Raw genomic sequence first — 27417 nt, 5'->3', positions numbered from 1 at the left:
CAAAAGTTTTAACAGAAAAGGAACAGGACTGAAACAGGTCAAGTTGTTGGCCTTAGTACTAAATAAAGCAAATAGTGCAACTCTTCCCTGCTGCAAGCTCCACAACACATGTCAGTTTCACCGTGCCATCTTCGGTATTGGTGTCATGACACCATAAACCTACTATCACATGGATACGTATGAACAGTTTGGTGAGCTTCTTTGAGACTGTAGCTGCTTCCTGAGTCATTATAGCCCCAAATGATGTCTCCAGCATTGAAAGATGGAATGTCAGGCAGAGAAATGCACAAGTTATGTTGTTACAAACTTTGCAGAATTCTGTTTGACTCGTGTGAAAGACCTCACACTTTTTATTTTTCAGGGCCAACTGGCACTACTTTTCACACTATTCAAGTATCTGATCCAGTTCATACTGCAACTCACATTTATTACGTATTAACTTCACTAGGCAGTTAATGATTGCATCATTCGTAAACAATCTAAGAGAGCTCTTCAAGAACAGCAAAGGACCTGTCACATTTCCTTGCGGAAAACAAGACATCACTCGGATTTTTTTAATGATGACTATGGTAGATGTCATCAAAAGACTGGATTTAATAAATCTGATGCAGCAAGATTACTGACTGTAGAAAGAATTAATAGCAGCAGGTGAACTGAAGACAATCAAGTCTGGGGGTTAATTTTCCAAACGCATGAGAGTTTCTGATTTTTCTGCGCAAAATTGTGGGCCATTTTTATTTGATAATTATTATAGTTGAAAGGATAGTACTAAAAGAATGTAATAAGAAAACCAAAAACTTAATTTAGAATTGATTTTTAACTGCTGTTTAATGTACATAACGCAGGACACCAGCAAATCACAAAGTCATAAAAGCAGAAGAAACTTACTGATGATTTTTCAGCGTGTAGTATACCTTGAAGCAAGGTTCCACATACAAGGTGGTGAAAATGGTTACAAAATTACTTATGCGAAAGGATACATGTGCAAATGTCTGTGTGAGAGACGTGAACATGTGAAACATGACTCCCAATGTTTAAGAGAAAAAGAAAAATATCTGACAGGAAAACAGCAACTCCCAAGTGCAAACAGACCAGAAATTACGTCCGACACAACAACAGCAGAGCTTGTGATATTGTCTGGATAGAGCTGAACGCAGATACCTGCGTGCCCATGACTAATGATATTTTCTTTGTCAATTGGTTGTCCCTTGTTACAGTTTACCTGCCAATGTCACCTTTACTAACCCTTATGTTTAAGTTGTAACAAAAGCTAAGCGTTTTGATGAGATCTGTCATTCTATACTAATACCTATTATCACACAAACATTCCGTAGACTTCAATCTAACAAACTGTATCACAACATACAATTGCTTGGTGACTTCCAACTTGTCTGTCCTTACAAACACTCCCAAGTAATTTAATTATTTGACATTTGGTTGCCAACGTACGTCTAGGGACAAAAAAACAAAAAAAAACTGTCTAAAGAATATTGTAACAAAGAACAAGAAATTGGCAGTTTTTATCCAAATAATGCAAAAATCAGTCATTTTTGCAAAAGATCATCAAATTTTGCAATTTCTCCATTCCTGTGTAAAAATGTTTTAAATAGGATGGCACAGTTGAAAATATTATTAACTGATATGAGGCGTGTTTTTTAAATAAGTACTGTTTTACAACACCGAGGCCGCAGTGCTGCGGTCGGGGTTCTGCGCATGCGGGCTGGGTACCTGCATCTGTTGTCTACGCACTGACGCCATTACAGTTTGATTCTTCCTTGTTTACGTTGTGTACTGGGTGTTTAAGATGCCTCCAATAATCGTGATTCCCGCAGACAGTGAAGTACAGGCTGGTAAAAGATTTCTTAGTGCTAAAGGCCTAAAAGCAATCAATATTCATCATGAGATCTGTGTAGTTTACGGAGAAAACATTATGAGTGATGGAATGGTAAGAAAGTGGGAGAGAGCATTTAAAAGTGGCCGCACAAATGTGCAACATTTTTCTGCAAGACAATGCCCGTCCGCATGTGGCGAATCAGAGCAAAGATTTCATCACATCTTTTCGATGGGAAACACCAGATCATCCTCCGTATAGCCCCGATCTTGCGCCCAGTGACTACCATCTGTTTCTGCACTTGAAGGAACACGTGAGCGTTCAGAGCACCTTCGAGACGATGACGAAGTCAAAACAAGGTTGATGCAGTGGTTAACAAGTCAAGTGGCAGACTTCTATGAGGAGGGTATTCAAAAACTGGTACAATTTCAAAACGGTACTTACTTAAAAAACACACCTCGTATTAATTTACTGTTGAAACTGGTTCTTTACTTTTTCTGGGCTGAGGTACATGTATAACCTTACACCGGACATTCATTTCCATCCTAGAGTAGTTGTGCCGTAAATGTGACATTAGCTGGTAACAGTTAACTGCCAATGTCACATTTACTAACCCTTATGTATTACCGAGGGAATTAGATTAGGAAATGAGACACTTAAAGTAGTAAAGGAGTTTTGCTATTTAGGGAGTAAAATAAATGATGACGGCCAAAGTAGAGAGGATATAAAATGTAGACTGGCAATGGCAAGGAAAGCGTTTCTCAAGAAGAGAAATTTGTTAACATCGAGTATAGATTTAAATGTCAGGAAGTCGTTTCTGAAAGTATTTGTATGGAGTGTAGCCGTGTATGGAAGTGAAACATGGACGATAACTAGTTTGGACAAGAAGAGAATAGAAGCTTTCGAAATGTGGTGCTACAGAAGAATGCTGAAGATTAGATGGGTAGATCACATAACTAATGAGGAGGTATTGAATAGAATTGGGGAGAAGAGGAGTTTGTGGCACAACTTGACAAAAAGAAGGGACCGGTTGGTAGGACATGTTTTGAGGCATCAAGGGATCACAAATTTAGTATTGGAGGGTAGCGAGGAGGGTAAAAATCGTAGAGGGAGACCAAGAGATGAATACACTAAGCAGATTCAGAAGGATGTAGGTTGCAGTAAGTACTGGGAGATGAAGCATCTTGCACAGGATAGAGTAGCATGGAGAGCTGCATCAAACCAGTGTCAGGACTGAAGACCACAACAACAACAACAACAACATGTATTACTTGTACCAAAAGCTAAGTATTTTGATGGGATCTTCAATGCACTGCATCACTTACACTGCATTTTCCCTATTACACAAGTATAAATATAGAAACCACTTGAATGGCACTTTAGCTTCACAAATACAGAGTGTATACGTGGACAAGGAAAAAAAATTCCCTGATTTCCCGGTTAAAAATAAACTTTTTCCATGTTAATTGACAGTATACTCTTCCTCGGCACCGTAAAACTCATCAATTCTTTGAATGTTTATGGGGGAAAAAAATGTTTTGAAAGGCCTTTGATGTGCAGCATCGTGTACGCTGCATATTTCCATATTACGAAGGTATAAATTTGAATTCCACCATATACCGCACGTCACTTTCCGAAGCACTGAAATCGAGATTGCGATGCACTGTTGTGAGGCAATCATGGCTCGTGTCACTTATTCTCGCCAGCTGATGACAACATAGGCACGTGATGTAGTCATCCAATAGCAAGATCATTCTTAAGTAGCGCGAGCACACAAATAAGGAAAGTTAATGGTTTAAATTAATATACATAGCATTCACGTATAATATTGGTGTCGAAGATTAATAAGCTGGAAGAGAAGCTAAGCTTCCACGTATAATGTTGATCTTTTTTGCGCGTGTTACGCTTCCAGATACATAATACAAATGTGCCAGTAACATTTTTAATAACGACGTAAATGTCTGATCTCGGCTCAAAATTCTTCTAAATTCTTCGAAATTCTTCCTCAAAGAGTTGAATTATAAATAAATGAGAGTCAAACGCTTTGTGATTTAAGAAATTTGTCGTACATTCTCAAACATAGTTCATCTTACGTAAAAGGAAATTTGGTTTGAATGTAACGCTTTTCAAACCACCATTTCCAATATTTTCCTGCGGCCTTTTAGAAATAGGTTCGTTTCAGCAGTTGCAAGAGAGTGCCAGATAATAGGCATCACCAGACTTGTGCAGCTACGATGATGCAGGAAGCCCGTATGTTCGTACGTGTAAAACATTAAATGATCTTACATTGTGCCATAAAAGACACAAGACAACAGAGGATACTTCAAGAGCATCAGAATTTCGTGAACCATACTAAAATCCATAATTCGGCTTAAAATGCACATTCATGTGTCCAGATTCTTACTGTATTATCTCATGTTTGGTTCTTTATTATGGCATAATGACATACGTGCACTTGAAATGCAGCGAACAGTTGAAACTAGGCAATAGTGTGAAAGTAAACACTTCGTTTCAAATAAAGCAGAAAAGATTAATGAAAGCTGTTCTGCAAGGTGAATGCTTGACTGTCAGGAAGGTGGAAATAAAATCTAAAACAAATAATATAGCCTTCCGTAATTATGCAAAAGTATTTTAATTCATTTGATAACTCCCACCCACAATAATCTGTTTGTTACCATTTAACGTGAGAAAATAAACTGTAAGTAAACAACAAAATCACTTAATGTAATCACAGGTCACGTGGAGACATTCCATCTCTCCACCACAGCTCACGCTGATCTGGGCACCAGAGCCAGATTTACTACATGTCCGAACCGGTGCAATACTAAGTAGTGGCGCCCAGCCATACTTCTGTAACCAGAAGCGAAAGAAGGTACTGCTCGTAAGCGACTCAACTGCGCATGCGCAAGAGCCCGCCCGCAACTGCTCAAACGAATCTAATTTAAACAGTTGCCACGTCACGGGCATCGGAGGAAATTTGTTGTTAGGAAGCAATTCATAGTCTTCCTGAAGCCTTTGACACACTTTGCTGTTGGCAGACGCTTGTATGAGCACTGTGTTTTGTTGTTGTATATGGCGCGTTTCCTTTGCAACCAAAGTTTTATTTTTGTTTTTTTCCCCCCTCTCATTCATGTTTTGTTTCTGCAGTATTATCCTGTAATAGCATGATACAGTAATATCCTTTGTTAGAGTATTGGTTCTTACCAGTCAAAATCACAAAAATTTAACTGAAAACTAAAACAATGAAAAATTCCCGGAATTCTAAACAATTCCCGGGTTTTTCCCGGTTTTCTCCCGGACTAAAAAATTCCTGGGTCTTTCCTGGATCTCCCAGGTCGTATACACCCTGAAATACATAAACTGGTGGGCGCCTATTAGTTCGCTACTGTTCACCACAATCAGACCTAAGGCTACACAAAAGTTCAGACTGTCACCACGGACTTCACTCAAAAATAATTTAATATTTTATTATTTCAAGATTGGTTTTAAACAAGGAACAACAGTTTTAAAATAAGTCCAATGGAAATAAAAATAAGTGAAACAGCATAGATGTCCCCACATTTACCTACGAATGTCTGCAGAGTTTAAAAGTAATATCTCACAAACAAATGGTATTACACTTTACAGTGCAGTCAATTATGGTACAAATCATCTCCATTATCCATTTTGTAGTAACAACAGGTATTGTTCTATTAAACACACTATCATGTGCTACTGTTACATTACCACTGTACAGATTAGGTTTGCCTGTTGCTACAAATTCTATTCCAAGGAAACAGCACAACTTTACACACCTCATTTGAGAAATATTCACAGTATTAGCTTTGCACGATTCATCACACACTGTGCAAGTAATTTTTAATTTCTTTAGCTATTTAGGTACAAAAATAGACTTCAATATTATTAGTCAATATCAGCACAGTATCTGAATGCAGGTAGTGCAACAAGTAAAGCAAAGCGAGGCTGGCCACACACAAAAGCAGGTGCGAGTCTTGCACCCCTCGAATGGCAAATCCTTGTTCAAACAAAAGAAGGATTTGACAAGTTAATAGCTCTGAACACCATTCAGTTTTTTGTTCTGGTTACTGGCCGGTTTAGCTACTGTATAAGAGAAATTTTCCAACTTACTGAAATGCAGAAGCTGACAGTGAAACTTTCCTTGTACTGTCGGATGTGACGACTGCCGAATGATGTACCTGCAACAACAGAATTAAATATGTGGAAAAAGGATTTTGCACCTAAAGCCTGATTATGAATAACTGTTTCATTTGTACGACTATTAAGCTTCACTGTCTGACATCCCAAAATTTGGCTAAAATGCTGTATGTATGTTGAATGCAGACCTGTAATATGGTTAAAATACCATTTTATTAAATGGAGCCATTGAATTAAAGCAAGTGAATAAAACAACATTACACAACAGAATCAGCATGTGCTATGCTATGTTATTTGTTCTAAAAACTATTTTTTTCCAAACATTAATAATAATGCAATAAGAAATGAAAAGTCACAGCAATGAGAATGTTAATCAGAGATCTGTAGGACACAGATGTACATCAGCATAGTACCTGATAATACAAGGTCTGTTCAAAAAGTTAAAAATCAGACAGAAATGCTAATGGCCTTTGTGCTTACGCCATAATGCGATGGGGCCAAAGTGAAAATTATATTTTGCTTTTGTTATGTTGGCACGTGCTGTGCAATAATTTAAGTCTATTGCCAAAATAAACTGTGGAATAGTTGTGTCAATAGGGTTTTCAAAATATTCACAATGTGAGAAATTCACTGGAATGGATTAACTGCAATACACACCCATCTTAAAACCCTTTGTATGTGACAGTTTACTGCCTACAGGGAATTGTTACAAGGAGTCTACTTCATCATTTTCAAGAGTTAGCAAATGGACAGCTTTGTTCGAATGTTAGGATACGAGGATGAAGCAAATATAAACTGTAACTTTTTTCCATTAGTTTATTTAAGCTTCCAAAAAATTCATATACAAGATCTTAATTTTCTATACAGTCTCCAGAATTTCATATATTTTTCCAAGCAGATAAGCAGTGTCTTGAACCAGTTTTCATAAAATGAACATGGCTGTAACAGATGCGAGTTGTGTACGAACGCTTTGACAGCACCATTGTTATCCAAACAGTGGCGCAAACCACTGAAAATTGCAGGACGACATGTCTGGACTGTAAGGATGGTGTTCTAGTGTGGTATAGAACAATTCCTGAATTTTTATTGAGATCGGGCAGCCGTGGGGTGTGTCAAGTGTTGTCATGAAGCACGATCACATCCAGGATTGGAAATGCTTGCCGTTTCTGATAATACGCATGTTTTGTTGGGTTCACAAGTTGGCAACAGTATAAAGCATTCCCAGTAAAAAGATTGTAGAGAAAATCAATGAGAACTCCTTTAAAATAAAAAAGGATCATTACAAGAACCTTCCCAATGGAGAGACAGTTTTTGGCTCTGACTGGTGCAGATTCATCACTTTTGCACCATTGTGTGTTTTCAGATTCCAGTGTGTAATGGTGCACCCGTGTTTCATCACAGGTCAAAATCCAGCACATAAAATGCTCACCTTCAGTTTGGTAGCGCGTTAGCAGCCATTTGCACACATTGAGACAATGAAATTTGTACTCTGCAATGAGAAGATGACATACCCAACTTACAGACACTTTCTGAAATCTGAGGTTGTCAGTAATGATTGCCTGAGCACAACTGTAACTTATGTCAAACTCTGTAGCAATTTCACCAAATGATATTCTGCAATTGTCTTCAATAAGTTGGCTAACATGCTTATCTCGCTAGGGGTAAGATAGATACTGCCTACAGACAAATTAAAGACACCTTTGGAGAAAAGAGAACCACCTGCATGAATATCAAGAGCTCAGATGGAAACGCAGTTCTAAGCAAATAAGGGTAAGCAGAAAGGTGGAAGGAGTATATAGAGTGTCTACACAAGGGCGAAGTACTTCAGGGCAAAATTATGGAAATGGAAGAGGATGTAGATGAAGATGAAATGGGAAATACGATACTGCGTGAAGAGTTTGACAGAGCACTGAAAGACCTAAGACGAAACAAGGCCCCGGGAGTAGACAACATTCCATTAGAACTACTGACGGCCTTGGGAGAGCCAGTCCTGACAAAACTCTACCATCTGGTGAGCAAGATGTATGAGACAGGCGAAATTCCCTTAGACTTCAAGAAGAACATAATAATTCCAATCCCAAAGAAAGCAGGTGTTGGCAGTTGTGAAAATTACCGAACTGTCAGTTTAATAAGTCACAGCTGCAAAATACTAACGCGAATTCTTTACAGAGGAATGGAAAAACTGATAGAAGCCAACCTCGGGGAAGATCAGTTTGGATTCCGTAGAAATGTTGGAACACGTGAGACAATACTGACCCTACAACTTATCTTACAAGAAAGATTAAGGAAAGGCAAACCTACATTTCTAGCATTTGTAGACTTAGAGAAAGCTTTTGACAATGTTGACTGGAATACCTCTCTTTCAAATTCTGAAGGTGGCAGGGATAAAATACAGGGAGCGAAAGGCTGTACAATTTGTACAGAAACCAGATGGCAGTTATAAAAGTTGGGGGACCTGAAAGGGAAGCAGTGGTTAGGAAGGGAGTGAGACAGGATTGTAGCCTCTCCCCCATGTTATTCAATCTGTATATCAAGCAAGGAGTAAAGGAAACAAACGAAAAATTCGGAGTAGGTATTAAAATCCGCGGAGAAGGAAGGTTCACCAATGACATTGTAATTCTGTCAGAAACAGTAAAGGACTTGGAAGAACAGTTGAACGGAATGGACAGTATCTTGAAAGGAGGATATAAGATGAACACCAACAAAAGCAAAACGAGGATAATGGAATGTAGTCGAATTAAGTCGGGTGATGCTGAGGGAATTAGATTAGGAAATGAGACACTTAAAGTAGTAAAGTAGTTTTGCTATTTGGGGAGCAAAATAACTGGTGATGGTCGAAGGAGAGAGGATATAAAATGTAGACTGGCAATGGCAAGGAAAGCGTTTCTGAAGAAGAGAAATTTGTTAACATCGAGTATAGATTTAAGTGTCAGGAAGTCATTTCGGAAAGAATTTGTATGGAGAGTAGCCATGTATGGGAGTGAAACGTGGACGATAAATAGTTTGGACAAGGAGAGAATACAAGCTTTCGAAATGTGGTGCTACAGAAGAACGCAGAAGGATAGATGGGTAGATCACATAACTAATGAGGAAGTATTGAATAGGATTGGGGAGAAGAGAAATTTGTGGCACAACTTGACTAGAAGAAGGGATCGGTTGGTAGGACAGATTCTGAGGCATCAAGGGATCACAAATTTAGCATTGGAGGGCAGTGTGGAGAGTAAAAATCTTAGAGGGAGACCAAGAGATGAATACACTAAGCAGATTCAGAAGGATGTAGGCTGCAGAAGGTACTGGGAGATGAAGCAACTTGCACAGGATAGAGTAGCATGGAGAGCTGCATCAAACCAGTCTCAGGACTGAAGACCACAACAACAACAACAAAGCAAATATTCTCCTCAGTCGTGCTGGTCCTTGAGTGAAGTCGGTGAGCTGCACTTTAAACTGTTTCTCCTCCTCGTAAAAATGGTATGTGCCAGCTGTACCCTTGCGTCTTTGTTAAGAAAGTTGTCTCTGAACTCTGCCACAACTCTTTTCAAAATTTTGTACAGTTTTACACCCTCTATTGTGAGTAACTTGATTATAACGCCCTGTGCAATGTATTTCGATGCCTCCTGTTCTGACATTGTAATTCTGACCAAAGGAATAGTACAACACATTCCAGCTGTGGAGAACAACCGTGGAAATCAAAGCACCGACAAGCTGAGATTACGTTGCTATCCATTTACAAAAAGACGCGTTCAACAAAAATTCCTGCTTATATTTGCTTTACTCTTGTACTTTTCTATTAGTTGATTCATGTGAAGGGCACATCAAAACTATAACTACACATTAACACACCAGGAAACTGCACAATATGCTACCAAGAGCACAATATGTTCCCTGATGATAAGTGATTAAAAGATATACCAATTAGCTGATATCACACGCATATTAACAGATGTGTGTGTTTTGCACGGCAAATTAATCGCAAGAAAGTTGACACGTGTAGCAGTTACTGAATGCACAGGTAGATTCTTCTTAATAAATTATCTGTGGTGCCCGATTTATGTCTATGTACGAGAGGAAATGTAACTGCTTCAGCTAAGGACTATTGCAATATATAAAACCTTGGACTAGTGAGGTACACGATGCTCACATATTTCTAATGTGAATGACAGCCGTTTCTTCCCGGCAGGTTAAAACTGTGTGCTGGACTGGGACTTTTGAGCCGGAGCCTTTTACAGGCATGTGCTCCACCGACTGAGCTATCTGAACACAACTCTGACCCACCCTCTCACAGTTTTACCTCCATCAGTATCTGATCTCATACCTTCTAAACTTTACAGATCTCTCACATACCTTAGAGGACTATCACTCCTGGAAGGCAGGATATTCTGGAGACACGACTTGGCCACAGCGTGGGGGGTTGCTCCTTGAATGAATTTCAAGTTTCAGTGGTGTGCTAACTAGAAGTTTCAAATCAGTGTGAATTCCACTGCAGAGTGAAAACTTATTCAGGTACACGAGAGGTTTTTGCCAATTTGTAGCTTCGTTGGATAAATGTACAAGTCAATAACGTAAAATACAAATTCACGTGAACCAGATACTTCGTTGTCCAATGGCATGAAAATGAACAAATAGAATATCAAAATGTGTTGTTGAGAATAAACAAGATTGTACATATCTTCAAGTCACACACCATTTTTTTCCCTTTTTTTCTCAGTATGTTATGGCTAATTTCAGGATCTAATGTATGTACTTTGATACGGTATTCAATAATAGAGTAATACGCTCTAGGGGGCAAAAAAGATGTTCAACAAAGGAATTATCTAAATGGAGTGGAAATTGGTAAATGTGATGTACAGGTACAGTCAAACAAATAATTACAGAGTCAGAAAAATTGGAAAGAGCTTCACAAATTGAGCAAGTCAACAACACATTGTTCCTCATCTGGCCCTTATGCAAGCAGTTATTCGGCTCGGCACTGACAGATACAGTTGCCGGATGTCGAGTGATATCGAGTCCAATTCTGTCCAATTGTCGAGTTGTAAATATCCTAAGCTCGTCAGAGGGAGCTGCTCGTAAAGCTCCAAACAGCGATCTCGATGACCGTGGTAGTGTTTGGCAAATACGAAGACAAGCAGAAGAAACTCTCGTCCTGTGCGGGCGTGCATTACCGCCCTGAAATGCTAGCCCAGGATGGTTTGAAATGAAGGGCAATACAACAGGGTGTAGGATACCGTCGTACAATCGACTTACCACTGTGCTGTGAGGTTGCCACGGATAACAGCCAAAGGCATCCTGCTATGAAAACAAATGGAACCTCTGACTGTCATTCCCAGTTGGTGGGCCGTAGGGCGGGCAACAGTCAGGTCGGTGTCCCACCACTGTCCGGGCCATCTCTAGACACGTCTTCGCCGGTCATTGGGCCTCAATTTGTAGCGGGACTCGTCACTGAAGACAATTCTACTACAGTCAATGAGATTCCAGGCCGAAGTCACGCCTGAAGGTGCCCCAGACAGCGGTGGGGTATCAACCTGACTGACGCCCGTCGTAGCAACTGGGTGCCATTTATTTTCGTAGCAGGACCTCTTTTCCCGTCATCCGTGGCACGCTTACGACACAGCGGTACACTGACGATTTTCTACAGCCCGTTTTGTTACCTTCGAGGCAAGCCACCCTGGGCTCACATTTTAGCATGATAATGCCTGCCCATGTACAGTGAGAGTTTATACTGCTTGCCTTTGTGCTTGCCAAGCCCTGCTTTGGCCAGTAATGTCACTGGAGCCCACCTCAACTGAGGACGTTTGGAGCATTACGGGCAGCGGCCCCCAACCACCTCAGGATTCTGACGTTCACACATGCCAATTGGAAAGAATTTGTCGGGAGGACATCCAACAACTCTACTGATCAGCTACAAGATGTAAAAACGCTTTACTGACTTGTGAAGCTCGTTCTCTTGAATAAATCATCTAACTTTCCTAAACTTATAATCACTTGCTTTTCTGTACATATACATCACATCCACCGATATCCATCCCAATCAGATAATCTCTTCATGGTGTGTTGTCTTTTTTTGTCTTAGAGTGTAACTAAGAATTTGAAAACAGAAACAAGCAGGAATCTGAGGACAGAGAAAAGAAAATTTCTGACTAATTAACAAAATAAGATGACATAGCAGAAAAATGTTTTAAATGATGGAATGTTCATTTTGTTTTGTTTTAGGACACAAAAACAATTAGGGTCATATGCAACCATGTCAGAATCATGGAATATGAACATGAAAAAGAAGCTAAAAGCTAATACACGATAAACCCAAGTGATGGACAAAATACAGTGAAAAGCAGGGACTTTGAGAAAGGTCCTTAAAATACACCATAAACACAACGGAGGTCCCAAACTAAAGATTAAATGTCCTTCACCATACTGCTTCAAAAGATAAAAAGTAAAACGGGGCCGACAGCCTGTCTGTCGTTTGCTAAAATGGCTGATAAATCAGATGGCTAACAGAAATTTGAATACAGGTGGTTAAAAAAGGGCATTCAATCAGGAAATGGCAAACCTTCAAAAGTAGAGGACAATGAGCAAAAAGTGGTGGGGGATCACCACTTAACAAACGGTGGTGTCTAAAAACATAGTGCCCAACATGCAACATAGCTAAAATGATCTCCTCGCAGCAAGATGGCAGAGCGGAGGTTGGCCGAGCCCCAGGAACACATTTAATTTCCCAAAGTTTGTTCTCGTGAAGGGAAGACCAGTGTTGATGCCAAAGTGACACCACCTGGTGACAGACGTCAACACAGAGATCACTGGAGGAAGTGGAAGAACTAGCGGGCCGAGTTACGAGGACTGCAGCCTCAGCAGCAGCGTGAGCAGCCTCGTTTTCCGTCAGTCCGATGTGCCCGTGAACTCGCATAAACATCCCGGTGGATCCATCGAGAGTGAAAGCTTTGCTGGACCTGTTGCAGTAAGGAATGGGCGATGTACAGCATACAGAGTCTTTGAAGGGCACCGAGTGAGTCAGAGCAGACGATACAATTGGAAAACCTGTGTCGCCGAAAGTACTGTGTGGCCTGACGGAGGGTGAAGAGCTCCACTATAAATAATAAGCACTTTTCTGGAAGCCGATAGGAAAATTCAAAGAAATTAATGACAAGAATAGAAATAGGCTAACAGAAAAGGAAAGGATTCCTGACAGGTGGAGTTGCTGAATGCTGAAGATCCCAAGTGTGTCCCCCCAGGAAAAAAGAATTGCAGATATGTAGAGGAAGAAGAACAGTAAACTGAAAGATCAATTGAGAAACTTAAAGAATAATAAGACACCAGAAGAAAATAGCACAATTACAGAGATGTTGAAGGTAGTAGATGAAACAATTCAGAAAAAAATATACAGTCTCATAAGTGAAAAGTGGAGGAAGGAGATCCCAAAAGAGCAAGGGTCTTCTACAATTATCCCACAATACAAATGGAACAGTAAAGGAAATTGCAGTGACTACAGACGAATTTCTCGACTACATGTACACAGAAAGTGCTAGCGTTCTTAATTCTTGAAAAACTGAAGCCTGTGGCTGAAGATACTCATAGAAATTACCAATGAGGTTTTTCGGCTGGAAGCTCCAACTGTAGACTACATTTTCAACAGAAGGCAAATCTGGAAGAAATGCTGGGAATCCAATCATTGACTTTTGGTAATATTTGTAGATTTCTCAAAAGCTTGTGATAGTAAGCTAGTCAGACAAAAAATTAGTCACCCCTAGATAAATCATTACAACCATTATTTAATGTCATTTAATTCCAACCTCGGACTTGATAACTGCTTGTATTCGGTTAGGAAGGGAGTCCACAAAGTTGGGCAGGTACGCCACATCCAGGGTAAACCATTAGCGCCGTGTGTTGCCGTATGGCAACGTTTCTAACACATTTTTAAAATAGTCGATTCCACGACATTTACGAAGTGAGATTCCGTTCCACAGGACTGTAAAAATCACTACAATGCACCAGTGTTAACAATACATTTAAATTCTGCGGCTTAAGCAGTGTCAGAAGTCATTGTTTGCTGAATGACGAAGAAAAATGGCGTACAAGTTCGAGTAAGTATGTTTTACACAGTAACTTACGATATATAATTTGGTTTTTTAGTACGGTTGTGCTTTAAGCACTCAAATACATATTCTTTGGAGGTTACTGCTTGCTGTGAAATAAATTACATTCATTTAGGCTGTTTGAACATCGGTGTTGCCGTATGGTAACGCCAGGCGCTTGTACTCGGTAAAAGAACAAATTTTCTGTTTTTTGTTTTAGAAGGGGTTTCTCACTTGCTGAGGTGCTGGAGATTCTTTATAATGACGATATTGAAGGTGATGTGTTTGTTGAGCCCCCAGATCTGAATAGAAAAGAATGATGGATTATTGTATGTGCAGTGGCTGGACAACTCAGTTGTCACAATGATCTCTTCTTCATGTGATGCACTAGAAGATGGCCAAGTCAAGAGATTCTCACAACTAAAAAAGCGAAATATAATGATTCCCAAACCAAAACTGGTAGCCAAATATAATACATATATGGGAGGTACCGATCAGATAGATCAGAATCTAGCAGGCTATTGCATTGCTATAAGAAGCAAGAAATGGTACTGGTGTCTCTTTACACGGATGTTAGATGTCGCCGTACAAAACAGTTGGATTTTGTATAATAAAGCAAGAAACCAAACTATTTCTCAGCTTGATTTCAAGAGAGAAGTAGCAACAGTGTCATTGCAAAGACACCAAGCTTTACCAAAAGGAGTCGGGAGACCATCTGCACCGAGGACATGTTCCGACATCTGCATATCAGATTCAATTAGGTTTGATAAGACTGACCACCTCGTCCAGCACACAGAAGGAAAGAAGAAGAAAAGGTGTGCACACGAGGACGGTAAATCTATTGTGAGAACAATCTGTTAAAAGTGCAATGTAGGATTAAGTATCAATTGTATGATGAAGACTGAATAATAAATTTGCACAAAAATTGTATATGTAATAAGAAATTTCAATAACCACTTATTTTACTTGAAGTTGTAATCCATATAAACTTAGGTAGTGAAAGCACCTAGCGTTGTTATACGGCAACATCAAATATCTCACTAATGGCGGTAATGACTTTCGTCGAAACAACTCTGTTGTGTAATTTATGACTTTTACAGACATAATAAAGGAATTTTTTTTAAAAAAAATCACAAAAATTCCGGCGCTAATGGGTTAAGCAACTTGCTTAGAATTTGATTGCGTATTTCCACCAAACTGGGGGGATGGCTGATGTCGACATTTTACCCACTCGAGCCGTGGCGACTCAATTTGCTGGCGTAACAACTGCTTGCACCGGTATTGATAGCCACCTCCCTCGTGACTGATATTCGGTTTTTCTGGTCGAGGTGGAGGCTCGGCACGGCGGCAGTGAGTTGTGAACGGGACGTGACGGAAGGAGGGGGGCTGGAGCAGCAGTGCCCGGAGGTGGGGTTTTAATTGGGCCGAGTTGGGTTCGACGAAACGACTTGTCAAATGTCGGACAGCTGATAAAGAAAGTGACGAAGGTCGTGTTCTGGAGCTCTGGTGACGGAGCCTCCTCTTGCCTCCTGTTATTTAAAAAGGAGTTAAAAAGGTAACTGACTGTTTGGAGAGTGCACCTTAACATAGTGTCTATCAATATTCTAGCCCTGAGGATTTATTATTTAAAGGAATATTGGCAGATGTGAAAATTGACAGATGTGAACATTACCGAACTATCAGCTTAATAAGTCACGGCTGCAAAATACTAACGCGAATTCTTTACAGGCGAATGGAAAAACTAGTAGAAGCCGACCTCGGGGAAGATCAGTTTGGATTCCGTAGATATGTTGGAACACGTGAGGCAATACTGTCCCTACAACTTACCTTACAAGCTAGAATAAGGAAGGGCAAACCTACGTTTCTAGCATTTGTAGACTTAGAGAAAGCTTTTGACAATGTTGACTAGAATACTCTCTTTCAACTTCTAAAGGTGGCAGGGGTAAAATACAGGGAGCGAAAGGCTATTTACAATTTGTACAGAAACCAGATGGCAGTTATAAGAGTCTAGGAACATGAAAGGGAAGCAGTGGTTGGGAATGGAGTGAGACAGGGTTGTAGTCTCTCCCCAATGTTATTCAATCTGTATACTGAGCAAGCAGTGAAGGAGACAAAAGAAAAATTCGGAGTAGGTATTACAATCCATGGAGAAGAAATAAAAATGTTGAGGTTCGCCGATGACATTGTAATTCTGTCAGAGACAGCCAAGGACTTGGAAGAGCAGTTGAACGGAATGGACAGTGGCTTGAAAGGAGGATATAAGATGAACATCAACAAAAGCAAAACGGGGATAATGGAATGTAGTCGAATTAAGTCGGGTGATGCTGAGGGAATTAGATTAGGAAATGAGACACTTAAAGTAGTAAAGGAGTTTTGCTATTTGGGGAGCAAAATAACTGATGATGGTCGAAGTAGAGAGGATATAAAATGTAGACTGGCAATGGCAAGGAAAGCATTTCTGAAGAAGAGAAATTTGTTAACATCGAGTATAGATTTAAGTGTCAGGAAGTTGTTTCTGAAAGTATTTGTATGGAGAGTAGCCATGTATGGGAGTGAAACGTGGACGATAAATAGTTTGGACAAGAAGACAATAGAAGCTTTCAAAATGTGGTGCTTCAGAAGAATGCTCAAGATTAGCTGGGTAGATCACATAACTAATGAGGAAGTATTGAATAGGATTGGGGAGAAGAGAAATTTGTGGCACTACTTGACCAGAAGAAGGGATCGGTTGGTAGGACATGTTCTGAGGCATCAAGGGATCACCAATTTAGTATTGGAGGGCGGTGTGGAGGGTAAAAATCGTAGAGAGAGACCAAGAGATGAATACACCAAGCAGATTCAGAAGGATGTAGGCTGCAGTAGGTACTGTGAGATGAAGAAGCTTGCACAGGATAGAGTAGCATGGAGAGCTGCATCAAACCAGTCTCAGGACTGAGGACAACAACAACAACAGGAATATTGGCGCAATGTTATTGTGTCCTGTTCAGAGAATAATATGTATTTGTTTTGCAGTGTGTCTTGCCTTGACAGGGGCTAATGATTGTTAGTGCATCTTCTTTGAAGGCATGTGATTCTGTTAACTGGTAAACCGTTTCTGTCCACCCACTTGGGGGGCGATGTTATGAACTGAAGTGGTAACACTGGTGAGTGGCACTGTACCCGGTGGCAATGTCATGGTGCCGTATCAGGTACTGGCTACAACTTTTATATATCTAATTGTGATTTAGTAAAGTGTATTCATTCTAACCTACGTTAATGTGTTTTAGTCGCAACTGAATTATGTAGGGCTACTACCGAGTGAAATTTTCTGCTCTGCTTAAGTTCACCCTAACTAGTGTTTCTTAAGCCAATTTAGCAATACTCATTCAAGTGTTGGTGTGTGTGTGTGGGGGGGGGGGGGGGGGGGTTAACTGCAACTGCTCTCTTTGTCCCGCGTCTTGTCAGCTACACGTACTCGCTTATCACCTTACCCAGAGAGAGGCGTATGTATTTATTGTGTACGACAAAATCCATTCTAATTATCTCTGTCAATCTTAGCAAGTTTCCCCTGATCTTATTAAACGCCTTGTGAAGGTGTGTGTGTGTGTGTATGAAAAAGCACTGGTAGATAGACGCAATAAAAAACACACACAAATTTCAAGGTTTTGCAACCCGCGGTTGCTTCATCAGGAAAGAGGGAAGGAGAGGGAAAGACGAAAGGATGTGGGTTTTAAGGGAGAGGGTAAGGAGTCATTCCAATCCCGGGAGCGGAAAGACTTACCTTGGGAGGGGGGTGGACAGGTATAGACTCACGGGGACACACATATCCATCCGCACATATCCAGACACATACAAACACCTGCCTACACTGTGAAGCTTTCTATGTGGGAATGACCAGCAACAAACTGTCCATTCGCACGAATGGACACAGGCAGAAAGTGTTTGTTGGTAATGAGGATCACCCTGTGGCTAAACATGCCTCGATGCATGGCCAGCACATCTTGGCACAGTGTTACACCATCCGGGTTATCTGAATACTTCCCACTGACACCAACCTATCAGAACTCCAGAGATGGGAACTTGCCCTTCAATATATCCTCTCTTCCCGTTACCCACCAGGCCTCAACCTCCGCTAATTCAAGTTGACACCCCTCGTACATCACTTGTCACTCAACAACATCTTTGCCTCTGTACTTCCGCCTCGACTGACATCTCTGCCCAAACTCTTTGACCTTCCCTCTTTCCTGATAAAGCAACCGTGGGTTGCGAAAGCTTGAAGTGTGTGTGTGTGTGTGTGTGTGTGTGTGTGTGTGTGTGTGTGTGAGGTTATAAGTTGTATGTATCTTGCTAAAGTGAGACTCATAATTTGTGAGTGTATATTCTGTTATTGCTTGAGGGTGCTGTCACGCATGTGATTTATGTTCACAGTTGATTGCAAAACAAACGAGTCTACCTTGGAGTTTGCAGCCGTGACTTATGGAGCATTCTGCCCAATGCCCGAGGTCTAAGTTACTGCCGTGGGAGCACTTTGCCGCATCGTCTGTGGTGCCTAGCAAAAGTTGAGTAGTTGTCCTGTTCCTCAAAGCAACACCCGGGTTGAGCGACTGCCGCCAGGGTTGTAGGCTGTGGAGTTTAGCGGGATCAACTCGTGAACTTTGTAAATTACCGAACAATTCAAATTTCATTCTTACTGTTCAACAACTCGTATGTCTTGTGTTTATTGAATGCCATTTCCTTTTGTTTATATTGGTAAATTTCACTAGTTTGTCACTTTATATGTTACTGTAATTCTGATGGTTTTGATGATGTCATTAATCTGGAATTTAATTGATAAGTATGTTTTTCTTAAATGAATGTTAATCTGGTGAAAATGACGAACTATCTGACGGGTCTCCTTTCACGTAGTGATGAGTAATCCTTTCCTATCCTGAACCTGATACCTGGGGGGTTTCACCATTCTTCCAACATGTCCCAAGGATTTACTACAAGGTTCCATATAGATGATTGTGCAGGCCAGTCGACACGTAATAAGGTGGTGGAGTGTTCAGGAAACTAGTCTAATATTTTTCCAGGCCAACAAACACTGCTGTTGTCTTTTTGTGTCTGTGTGAGCAATGGCCTCTTCCAACACGAGTGGCTCCAAATGTGCACTTCCCACCACAGCGCTCCCCACTAATAGGTAGGAAAAGAACTTCACTTACTACCTGCAGCAATTCCAGACGTATCTGGAAGCAATTCCGATTCACAAGCTGTGCAATACATCTATGGTCACTCTCAGTCAGGATTTTTTTTCAACTACAATTCTGACAGCATGTTTCCAAGCCACTATTTGCAAACACATCAAACAGCCCATCACGGGACACCTACAAATCCAGCAACTTCACACACTGTACAATCACTGGCACAGACAGCACGATTACCCCTTTTTGCAATTCTGTCACACCCTTACATTTCTCATGTTTACTTACAATGTCTACATCTACACCTACATTTATACTCCGCAAGCCACCCAACGGTGTGTGGCAGAGGGCACTTTACGTGCCACTGTCATTACCTCCATTTTCCGTTCCAGTCGCGTACAGTTTGCCGAAAGAACAAACTGCCGGAAAGCCTCCGTGCCCGCTCGAATCTCTTTCATTTTACATTTGTGATCTCCTCAGGAGGTATAAGTAGGGGGAAGCAATATATTCGATACCTCATCCAGAAACGCACCCTCTCGAAACCTGGACATTAAGCTACACAACGATGCAGAGCGCCTCTCTTGCAGAGTCTGCCACTCGAGTTTGCTAAACATCTCCATAACACTATCACGCTTACCAAATAACCCTGCGATGAAACGCACCAATCTTCTTCGGATCTTCTCTATCTCCCCTGTCAACCCGATCTGGTAAGGATCCCATACTGATTAGCAATACTCATGTATAGGTCGAACAAATGTTTTGTAAGCCACCTCCTTTGTTGATGGACTACATTTTCTAAGGACTGTCCCAATGAATCTCAACCTGGTACCCGCCTTACCAACAATTAATTTTATTTGATCATTCCACTTCAAATCCTTCCGTACGCATACTCCCAGATATTTTACAGAACTAACTGCTACCAGCGTTTGTTCCGCTAGCATATAATCATACAACAAAGGATCCTTCTTTCTATGTATTCGCAGTACATTACAGTAGCCTGTGTTAAGGGTCAGTTGCCACTCCCTGCACCACGTGCCTATCGGCTGCAGATCTTCCTGCATTTCGCTGCAATTTTCTAATGCTGCAACTTCTATGTATGCTACAGCATCGTCCACGAAAAGCCGCACGGATCTTCTGACACTGTCTACTAGGTCATTTATACATATTGTGAAAAGCAAAGGTCCCTTAACACTCCCCTGTGACATGCCAGAGGTTACTTTAACGTCTGTAGACGTCTCTAAATTGAGAACAACATGCTGTGTTCTGTTTACTAAAAACTCTTCAATTCGGCCACACAGCTGGTCTGATATTCCGTAGGCTCTTACTTTGTTTATCTGGTGACAGTGTGGAACCGTATCAAACGCCTTCCGGAAATCGAGGAAAACGACGTCTACCTGGGAGCCTGCATCTAATACTTTCTGGGTCTCATGAAAAAATAAAGCGAGTTGGGTCTCACACGATCGCTGTTTCGGGAATCCGTGTTGATTCCTACAGATTAGATTCTGGGTTTCCAGAAATGAAATGATATGAGAGCAAAAAACATGTTCTACAATTCTACAACAGATCGATGTCAGAGATATAGGCCTATAGTTTTGCACATCTGCTTGACAGCCCTTCTTGAAAACTGACACTACCTGTGCTCTTTTCCAATCATTTGGAACCTTCTGTTCCTCTACAGACTGCTTGAAACATAAATGTCTCACTGATCGCTACTCCTTTACACTCATATGGAGACAGTGCACACACCGTTGAGTGCACAACTCAACCACTGCACCACCTGTAAAAGCTTACCAATTCATCTATCGTCTGTATGTGCACACAGGGACGACTAATTTTTTTTTTCCTGGTGAGCTTATACACGTATTAAATATGCACGTCATCTTGACAGAGATTGGCATACTATGGAAGATAATTAACTTGTTGAAGGTGCGTGCAGTGCAGACAAAAGCCAAGGTGAAATACCTACGGGAGCTGTCCGAGCAATTCAGCATCAGAACTCGTGCGAGACAAGGTGACATAATTTCACCACTGGTTTTCAATTTCGTCTTCACAAAAGTAATTCCGGAAATGTAAAGAGAGGCAAAGGAGTAAAGATAACTGGAAGATCACAGTTACTGGGATACGCAGACGGCATGGCAGCTACGGAGGAAGAGATGACAGGCACTGTAGGGGAAACAGCAAAGAATGTGCAGAGATGACTGAAATAACACAAGTAGACAGAGAAGCTCTAATAACACCCAATTACAGGCAAGAATATGAGACATAACCAGACTGCAAAATTTAAATATCTTGGTTCCTGGTTCAACAGAAATAATAATTTAAAACAAGAAATTAATCAATGTATGTTAATGTATCAAGGTTACTTCAGACTGAAGTAGATAATGTCATTACAAAAATGTATCAACTAAAACCAAACTTAACTCCACAATGCAGTGACACTACCAACATTGTTATGTGGGACAGAAGCCTTATGCAATACAAAAGAAGGTGAGAACACATTAATTTCGAATGGAAAATCAGGAAAAAGATCTCTTGACTAATCCACGAAGAGAACACCTGAAGACATGGAATGAAACACTTGAACACTGCACAGAAACTTAACGTGCGGAGAATAACCCTGGCAGACACTTACCGGGTCAAAGCTGTGCTTACAGGAAAACCGGAAACATTCCATCCAATTGGAAGATCGAGGAAGCGATGGGAGGATGGACTTCAGAAAGACCTTCAGCAACTGGATGTCCAGATCCAAAGTCCACACGATTGCCATCTACTGAGGAACACTGTTAAGTTGGTGCGCGATCTTCAGGGTCCGTGATCACCGATCTGGATGTGTGTAACTGGTTTCTTAATAACGTAATAGTTTGCATAATTATTCAAAGATCGCAAATAAAAAGTAGAGGTGATACATCTTCTTCGTCGTACAGTTCTGATCGAGGATGATTACTGTATTACTGTAATGGCTGTGAAGGAGCCTTGCACTTACCAAAAAAAAATTGAGGCAGACCAAACTAACCCTTACCGATCATGTGAAAAACCCTGGATCTCTATATTACGTGAAAAGTGCCAAGTAAAAATGTTTAGCTTTCTTTATACTTCAATTGCACGTGGTGCTCTGGCATCGAGTTGTGCAAGGCACTACTCATCTAGTGGGAGTACCGGGACTTTTTGTTGGTGACTTAAGATTTCTTCCTATTTTTTATCAGTTTTTCAAACACACTCTCAGTATAACTTCAACGCAGCCTACGTGACAGATCGAATCGTCTCCTCGAAACAACAGCTGTTCGTTCGGGTAAAAACGCCGCCAATGACGTGAGTAGGGATTCGGACTTGATTCCGACACTAATCGACACCTGCCACCACCGTCTCGATCGGTCAGTAATCTGTTCGTGTCTTGCCTATAAAAACCTCTCACCTCATTTCTAGCTTCCTCAGATGCCCTCTCCCTGGCAGACAACACTACGGACCACTCGACATTCGCACAAACTCGTGTCGGAGGACTGTGGGAGTGCCGTCAGCACGAGGGAGTGACGCAGGGTCGGCCCGGCACATTCGCTTCTCGAGCTGCCGCCTGTACCGGTCTCGCTCCTCCGTGACGCGTGCCACCGCCACCTTGAGGCGCTGCAGCTTGGCGACGAGTGTACGGTTCTTGACCTCGAGGGCCTGGCACTGACGCAGCCGCTTGACGCGACAAATCTGGGCGTAGCCGCGGTTCTTGAGTGTGCGCCGCCTCTGCTTCAGGTGCATTACGACCTCCTGCGGGTAGCCTCGGAGTTTCCTGTTGAGCTCGCAAATTGACAGCGATACGAGAGCGTCGTCACTGAGGATACCCTCGGCAGAGGACGTAGTGGACGTGTTGTGGGGCTGCCGTGCCGAATCCTCTCGTCGCAGCTGCTGTTGTGGCAGGTGGCGAGATGCCGACAAGAGGGGCGGAGTACCCAGCAGTCGCACGAGAACTGGATCCGCGCCGTCGACCTCACGCTCCCGGCACTGTCGCACTTGTTTTGGGCAGGAGTCCTCCACGTAATTCCGGTTATGGAGTGTGCGCCACTTCTCCTCGAGGTGCACCACCTCCTCGGGTGGGTAGCTCTGCAGCTTCTCGTCGAGCTCGGAAATTGGCAGAGACACGAGAGCATCGTCATCGAGGATCTCCTCGGCGGAGGTGGGATCTGGCGGCTGTGGCGTCAGCTCACAGTCGTCATACTGTCGTGACTGGTCACAGTCGTGTACAGTCAACAAGTCAGAGCCAGTGCCCGGCGGCCACGACACTGCCGGCTCCTCGATGTCGACCCGAACCTGTCGCAGCCGTTCCTTGCGGCACTTGTGCCAGGAGATGCGTTTCTTGAGCTTACGCCGCTTCTGCACGAGGCGCGTCACCACCTCGTGTGGGTATCCGCACAGTTTGTTATTGAGCTCGAACAATGATAATGACACGAGAGCGTCATCACTGAGGATGTCCTCGGCAGTGGAGGCAGTGGACTCGGTATATGGCGGTTGTCGTGCTTCCCCGAGGAGGAGATCGTGTGACGGCGGCGAGTCGGTGCCGACACTGAGCGGTACCTGCTCCTCACTCTCGGCACCGACCTCCTGGTACTGCTGCAAATGTTTGCCGGGGAGGTTCTGGGGCTCGGGCCACTTCCGATCTACGCACGGTATCTTCTCGCACGGAGAACTGTGCAGCTTCTCGTCGAGTATGTTGTCACTGACAACATCCTCGGTGGACGAGGCGGCGTACGGCACCTGCGGTAACAACTCTTGGGGGCAGTTCTGTCGGTAGTCGTGTGCTATAGGTGAGACCGTACCGGCATCCGCCATTCGCACCGATACGTGCTCCCCACTGGCGATCTCTAGCCTCTCGTGCTGTTGCCTTTTGCTGCTGTGGCCGGTTTCTTTCCAGTGCTGCTGTCGTGACCGATGTGCCTCGGGCGAGACGGAATCTTCACACGGAGGTCGCACCAGCACACGCTCCTCGCTGTCACACTCGAACTGCCGAGACTGTACCAGCTGTTTGTTTCTGGTATTCTGCGTGCAGCCGTGATTCTCGAGAGTGGGCCGTTTCTGCTCGAGGCACCTCGTCACTTCGCACGGGGTGCTGTGCCATTTATCGTCACTGTTAGTTTCCACGGAGGAGGAGGCGGTGTACGGCGGAGGAGGCAGTGGCACCACCTCGTGGGGCTGCTGTCGCGGCCGGTGGTGTCGGTTGGGCGGTGCCGGTGAAACGGGTGGGGTGTTCGGAAGCTGTACTGGAATCTGCTCCTCGCTGTCGCCCTCGGGCTCCTGGCACTGTTGTGGCCTTTTGCCACAGCAGTTACGTGAGTAACCACGATTCTCGATTGTGCAGCACGTCTGCTCGAGGTGCACCACGTCCTCGTGTACACGATTGGGCAATTTTTCGTCAGGCTCGATCTTCGAAAATGACACGAGTTTGTCACCAGTGAGTACGTCTCCGGTGGAGCGAGGTGGCCGCGGTGTGAGCTCGCGGTGGTCCTGCTGTCGGAGCCGGTCGTCATCACACGCGGTGGGCGAGATGGCTTCGGTGTCCGGTGGCCGCTCTGCTATCTGCTTCTTCATCTGAAGCAATTTGTACTGCCGCAGCTGTTTCCTGCGGCGGTCACGGGCGTACTCGCGGTTCTTGAGCTTGCGGCGCTTCTGCATGAGGCGCACCGCCACCTCGGGTGAGTAGCCGCGCAGCTCTCTACGGAGTTCGTACAGTGACAGTGACATTAGAGCGTCGTCACTGAGGACGTCTACGGTGCCGGAGGTGGAGGATGCGGCATACGGTCGCTGTGGTGCCTGCTCGTGGTCGCGCTCCTGATGTCGTGGCCGGTGTGCCGGTGACGAGACGGACCCGACGCTCGGCAGCAGAATCGGCACTCCCTCCTCGCTCTCGACAATGGAATCCTGAAGCTGTGGCGACAGTTTGCCGTGTAAGTTCCGTGTGTAGCTGTAGTTGAGGAGCTTGTGCCAATTAGGTTTGAGGCACACCACCTCACTGCACAGAAAACCATGCGCCTTCTTGTCGAGATCACTCACTGACGGCGACACGAGTGTGTCTACGCCGAAAGTGCCCTCGGCGGAGGAGGTGGCATACGGCAGCTGCGGTGCTAGCTCGTGCCCGTGTTGTCGAGGGCGGTCGTGCTCCACAGTCGAGACGGAAACTGCACGCGGGGGTCTCTCCGACACGTGTTCCTCAGCGTTAACCTCTAGTTCCCGGTTCTGTAGCTGTTTACTTCTGCAGCTCAGCTCGCCGGTGAGCCTGTGCTGCGGCCAGTGGCAGTGGCGTGTTTCGGGTGAGGCAGAGTTGGTGAGGAGTGGATGTACCAGCAACCGCTCCTCACTGTCGCCCTCAATCTCCCGGCACTGTCGCAGCTGTCTGGTGTCGGCATTCTGCGTGTAGCCACGTTTCTCGAGTGTGTGCCATTTCTGCTCGACACACACCACCACCTCACTTCCAGTGTCGTGCAGTTTGTCGTCAGACTCGCACGTCGACGGCAACACTGTAGTGTCATTTTTAGGTATTTCGTCTGCGGAGGATGTGGTGGATACAGTACACGAGGGTGGCAGCAGAGATGGAGACGGCGGAGGTGGTACCGGTGGCGGCTGCTCCGACTGGCGGTGCTGCTGTGGCGGCCGGTGGTGTGCTGCAGCCGACACAGAGCCGTTAGCCAGGGGAAACTCCAGCACTCGCTCCTCACAGTCGACCTCGAGCTCCTGGCGCCGTCGCAACCGTTTCCTGCGGCGTTCCTCCGAGTAGGCACGGTTCTTGAGCTTGCGCCGCCTCTCCATTACGCGCACTACCTCTCTACGCCGGTAGCCGTGGAGCTTCTTATAGATCTCAGAAATAGGGAGTGACAGGAGATCATTGTCACTGAGGAGTTTTTTGGTGGAAGAGGCAGTGGATACAGTATACTGCAGCCGAGGCGGAGGCAGATGCATAGGCGGAGGTGGTGGTGGTGGTGGTGGTGCCGGAGATGGTGGTGGTGGTGGTGCCATCTCGTGGTGGTGTTGCTGTTGCAGTGCTGCAGACGACACTGAGCTTGCGTCCAGGGCCCGCACCGGGACCTGTTCCTCACTGCTGATCTCGAGCTGCTGTTGCAATCGTTTCCTGCGTCGTTCCCGTGAGTAGACGCGGTTCTTGAGCTTGCGCCGTTTCTTCATGAGGCGCACCACCTGCTTGCGTGGGTAGCCGTACAGTTTCTTATAGAGTTCAGATGTGGAGAGTGACACGAGAGCATCATCACTGAGGATTTCCTTAATGGAGGAGTTGGTGGACACGGTGTATTGCTGCTGTGGCAGTGGCGGTGGTTGTGGAGACTGCACCAGCGGTTGCGCCTGCTCGTGGTTCTGCCGCCGCTTCATCTGGTGGGACGCTGCGTACGATGCGGGGCTGGCGCCCGGGGGCGTCACCAGCACTGAGTCCTCACTGTCGACCTCGAGATCCCGGCAGTGTCGTAGCCATTTCCTGCTGCGGTCCCGCGAGCTGCCGCGATTCTTGAGCCTGCACCGCTTCTTCAGGAGGCGTACAACCTCACTGCGTGGGTAGCCGTGCAGTTTCTTTTTGAGCTCGCACACCGTGAGCGATACTAGAGTGTCGTCACTCAGGACTTCCTTGGCGGACGAGGCGGTGGACGTGGTCTTCTCAGGCTCGGGTGGCGTTAGGTCGCAGTGGTGCCGCCGCGTCCGGTTACGGTGGTGCACCGCAGACGAGACAGAGCTTTCGACAGGCAGCTGCACCCGTATCTGCCCGTCAACTCCGAGATCCTGGTGTCGTCGCAGACTTTCACTGTGGCAGTTCTGCGTACGGCCGCGGTTTGCAAATGTGCGCCTCTTCTGCTTCGGGTGCACCACGTCCTCACGAGGGGTGCCGTGCGGTCTCTCGTCAAGCTCGCACAGTGACAGCAGTACGGGAGTGTCGTCACCAAGAACGTCCTCAACGGAGGAGTCTGTGAAAATAGCCCGCTCTAGCTCCGGCCGGTCGTGGCGGTGCACCGCGGGCGAGTCGGAACTGACGGCCAGTGGCGACGACAGCACCCGTCCCTCGCCGCGGTGCCGCCGTGGCGCGTACTCGGCCGGCAGCTCGGAACAGTCGCCAGTGATGGCGAACGTCGTCGCCGGCGCCCGGCAGGTGGCGGCGGGAACAGACTCGTCCCGCGGAGGCATCGCGTTTTCCACCGTGCAGCCGGGCTGCAGGTCCAGGTCGCACTCCCGTGCG

The 27417-nt window shown here is 44.4% G+C and overlaps 1 protein-coding gene across 34 annotated transcripts in view; it reads right to left on the bottom strand.

Moving 5' to 3' along the window:
* The window catches only part of LOC126295288 (uncharacterized), a 562445-nt gene that overhangs the window by 403961 nt on the left and 131067 nt on the right, over positions 1-27417 (bottom strand). For 31 of the 34 annotated variants that reach the window (XR_007552438.1, XR_007552439.1, XR_007552445.1 and 28 more), the window contains one exon: positions 5960-6027. Coding sequence is in view for 13 of the 34 variants with exons in the window: in XM_049987719.1 (XP_049843676.1) it covers positions 5960-6027 (68 nt within the window). In the remaining 21 variants the exon portion in view is untranslated. Of the gene's footprint in view, positions 1-4563; positions 4596-5959; positions 6028-21840; positions 22056-27417 lie in introns of those variants that run through there. The other 3 variants (XR_007552446.1, XR_007552447.1, XR_007552448.1) reach the window with 2 other exon arrangements.

Source organism: Schistocerca gregaria, chromosome 11, assembly GCF_023897955.1.
Source record: "Schistocerca gregaria isolate iqSchGreg1 chromosome 11, iqSchGreg1.2, whole genome shotgun sequence".
In the NCBI taxonomy this organism is placed as follows: Eukaryota; Metazoa; Arthropoda; class Insecta; order Orthoptera; family Acrididae; genus Schistocerca; species Schistocerca gregaria.
Note: the sequence above shows the minus strand (reverse complement) of the source record. Positions and strands in the feature narration are given on the sequence as shown.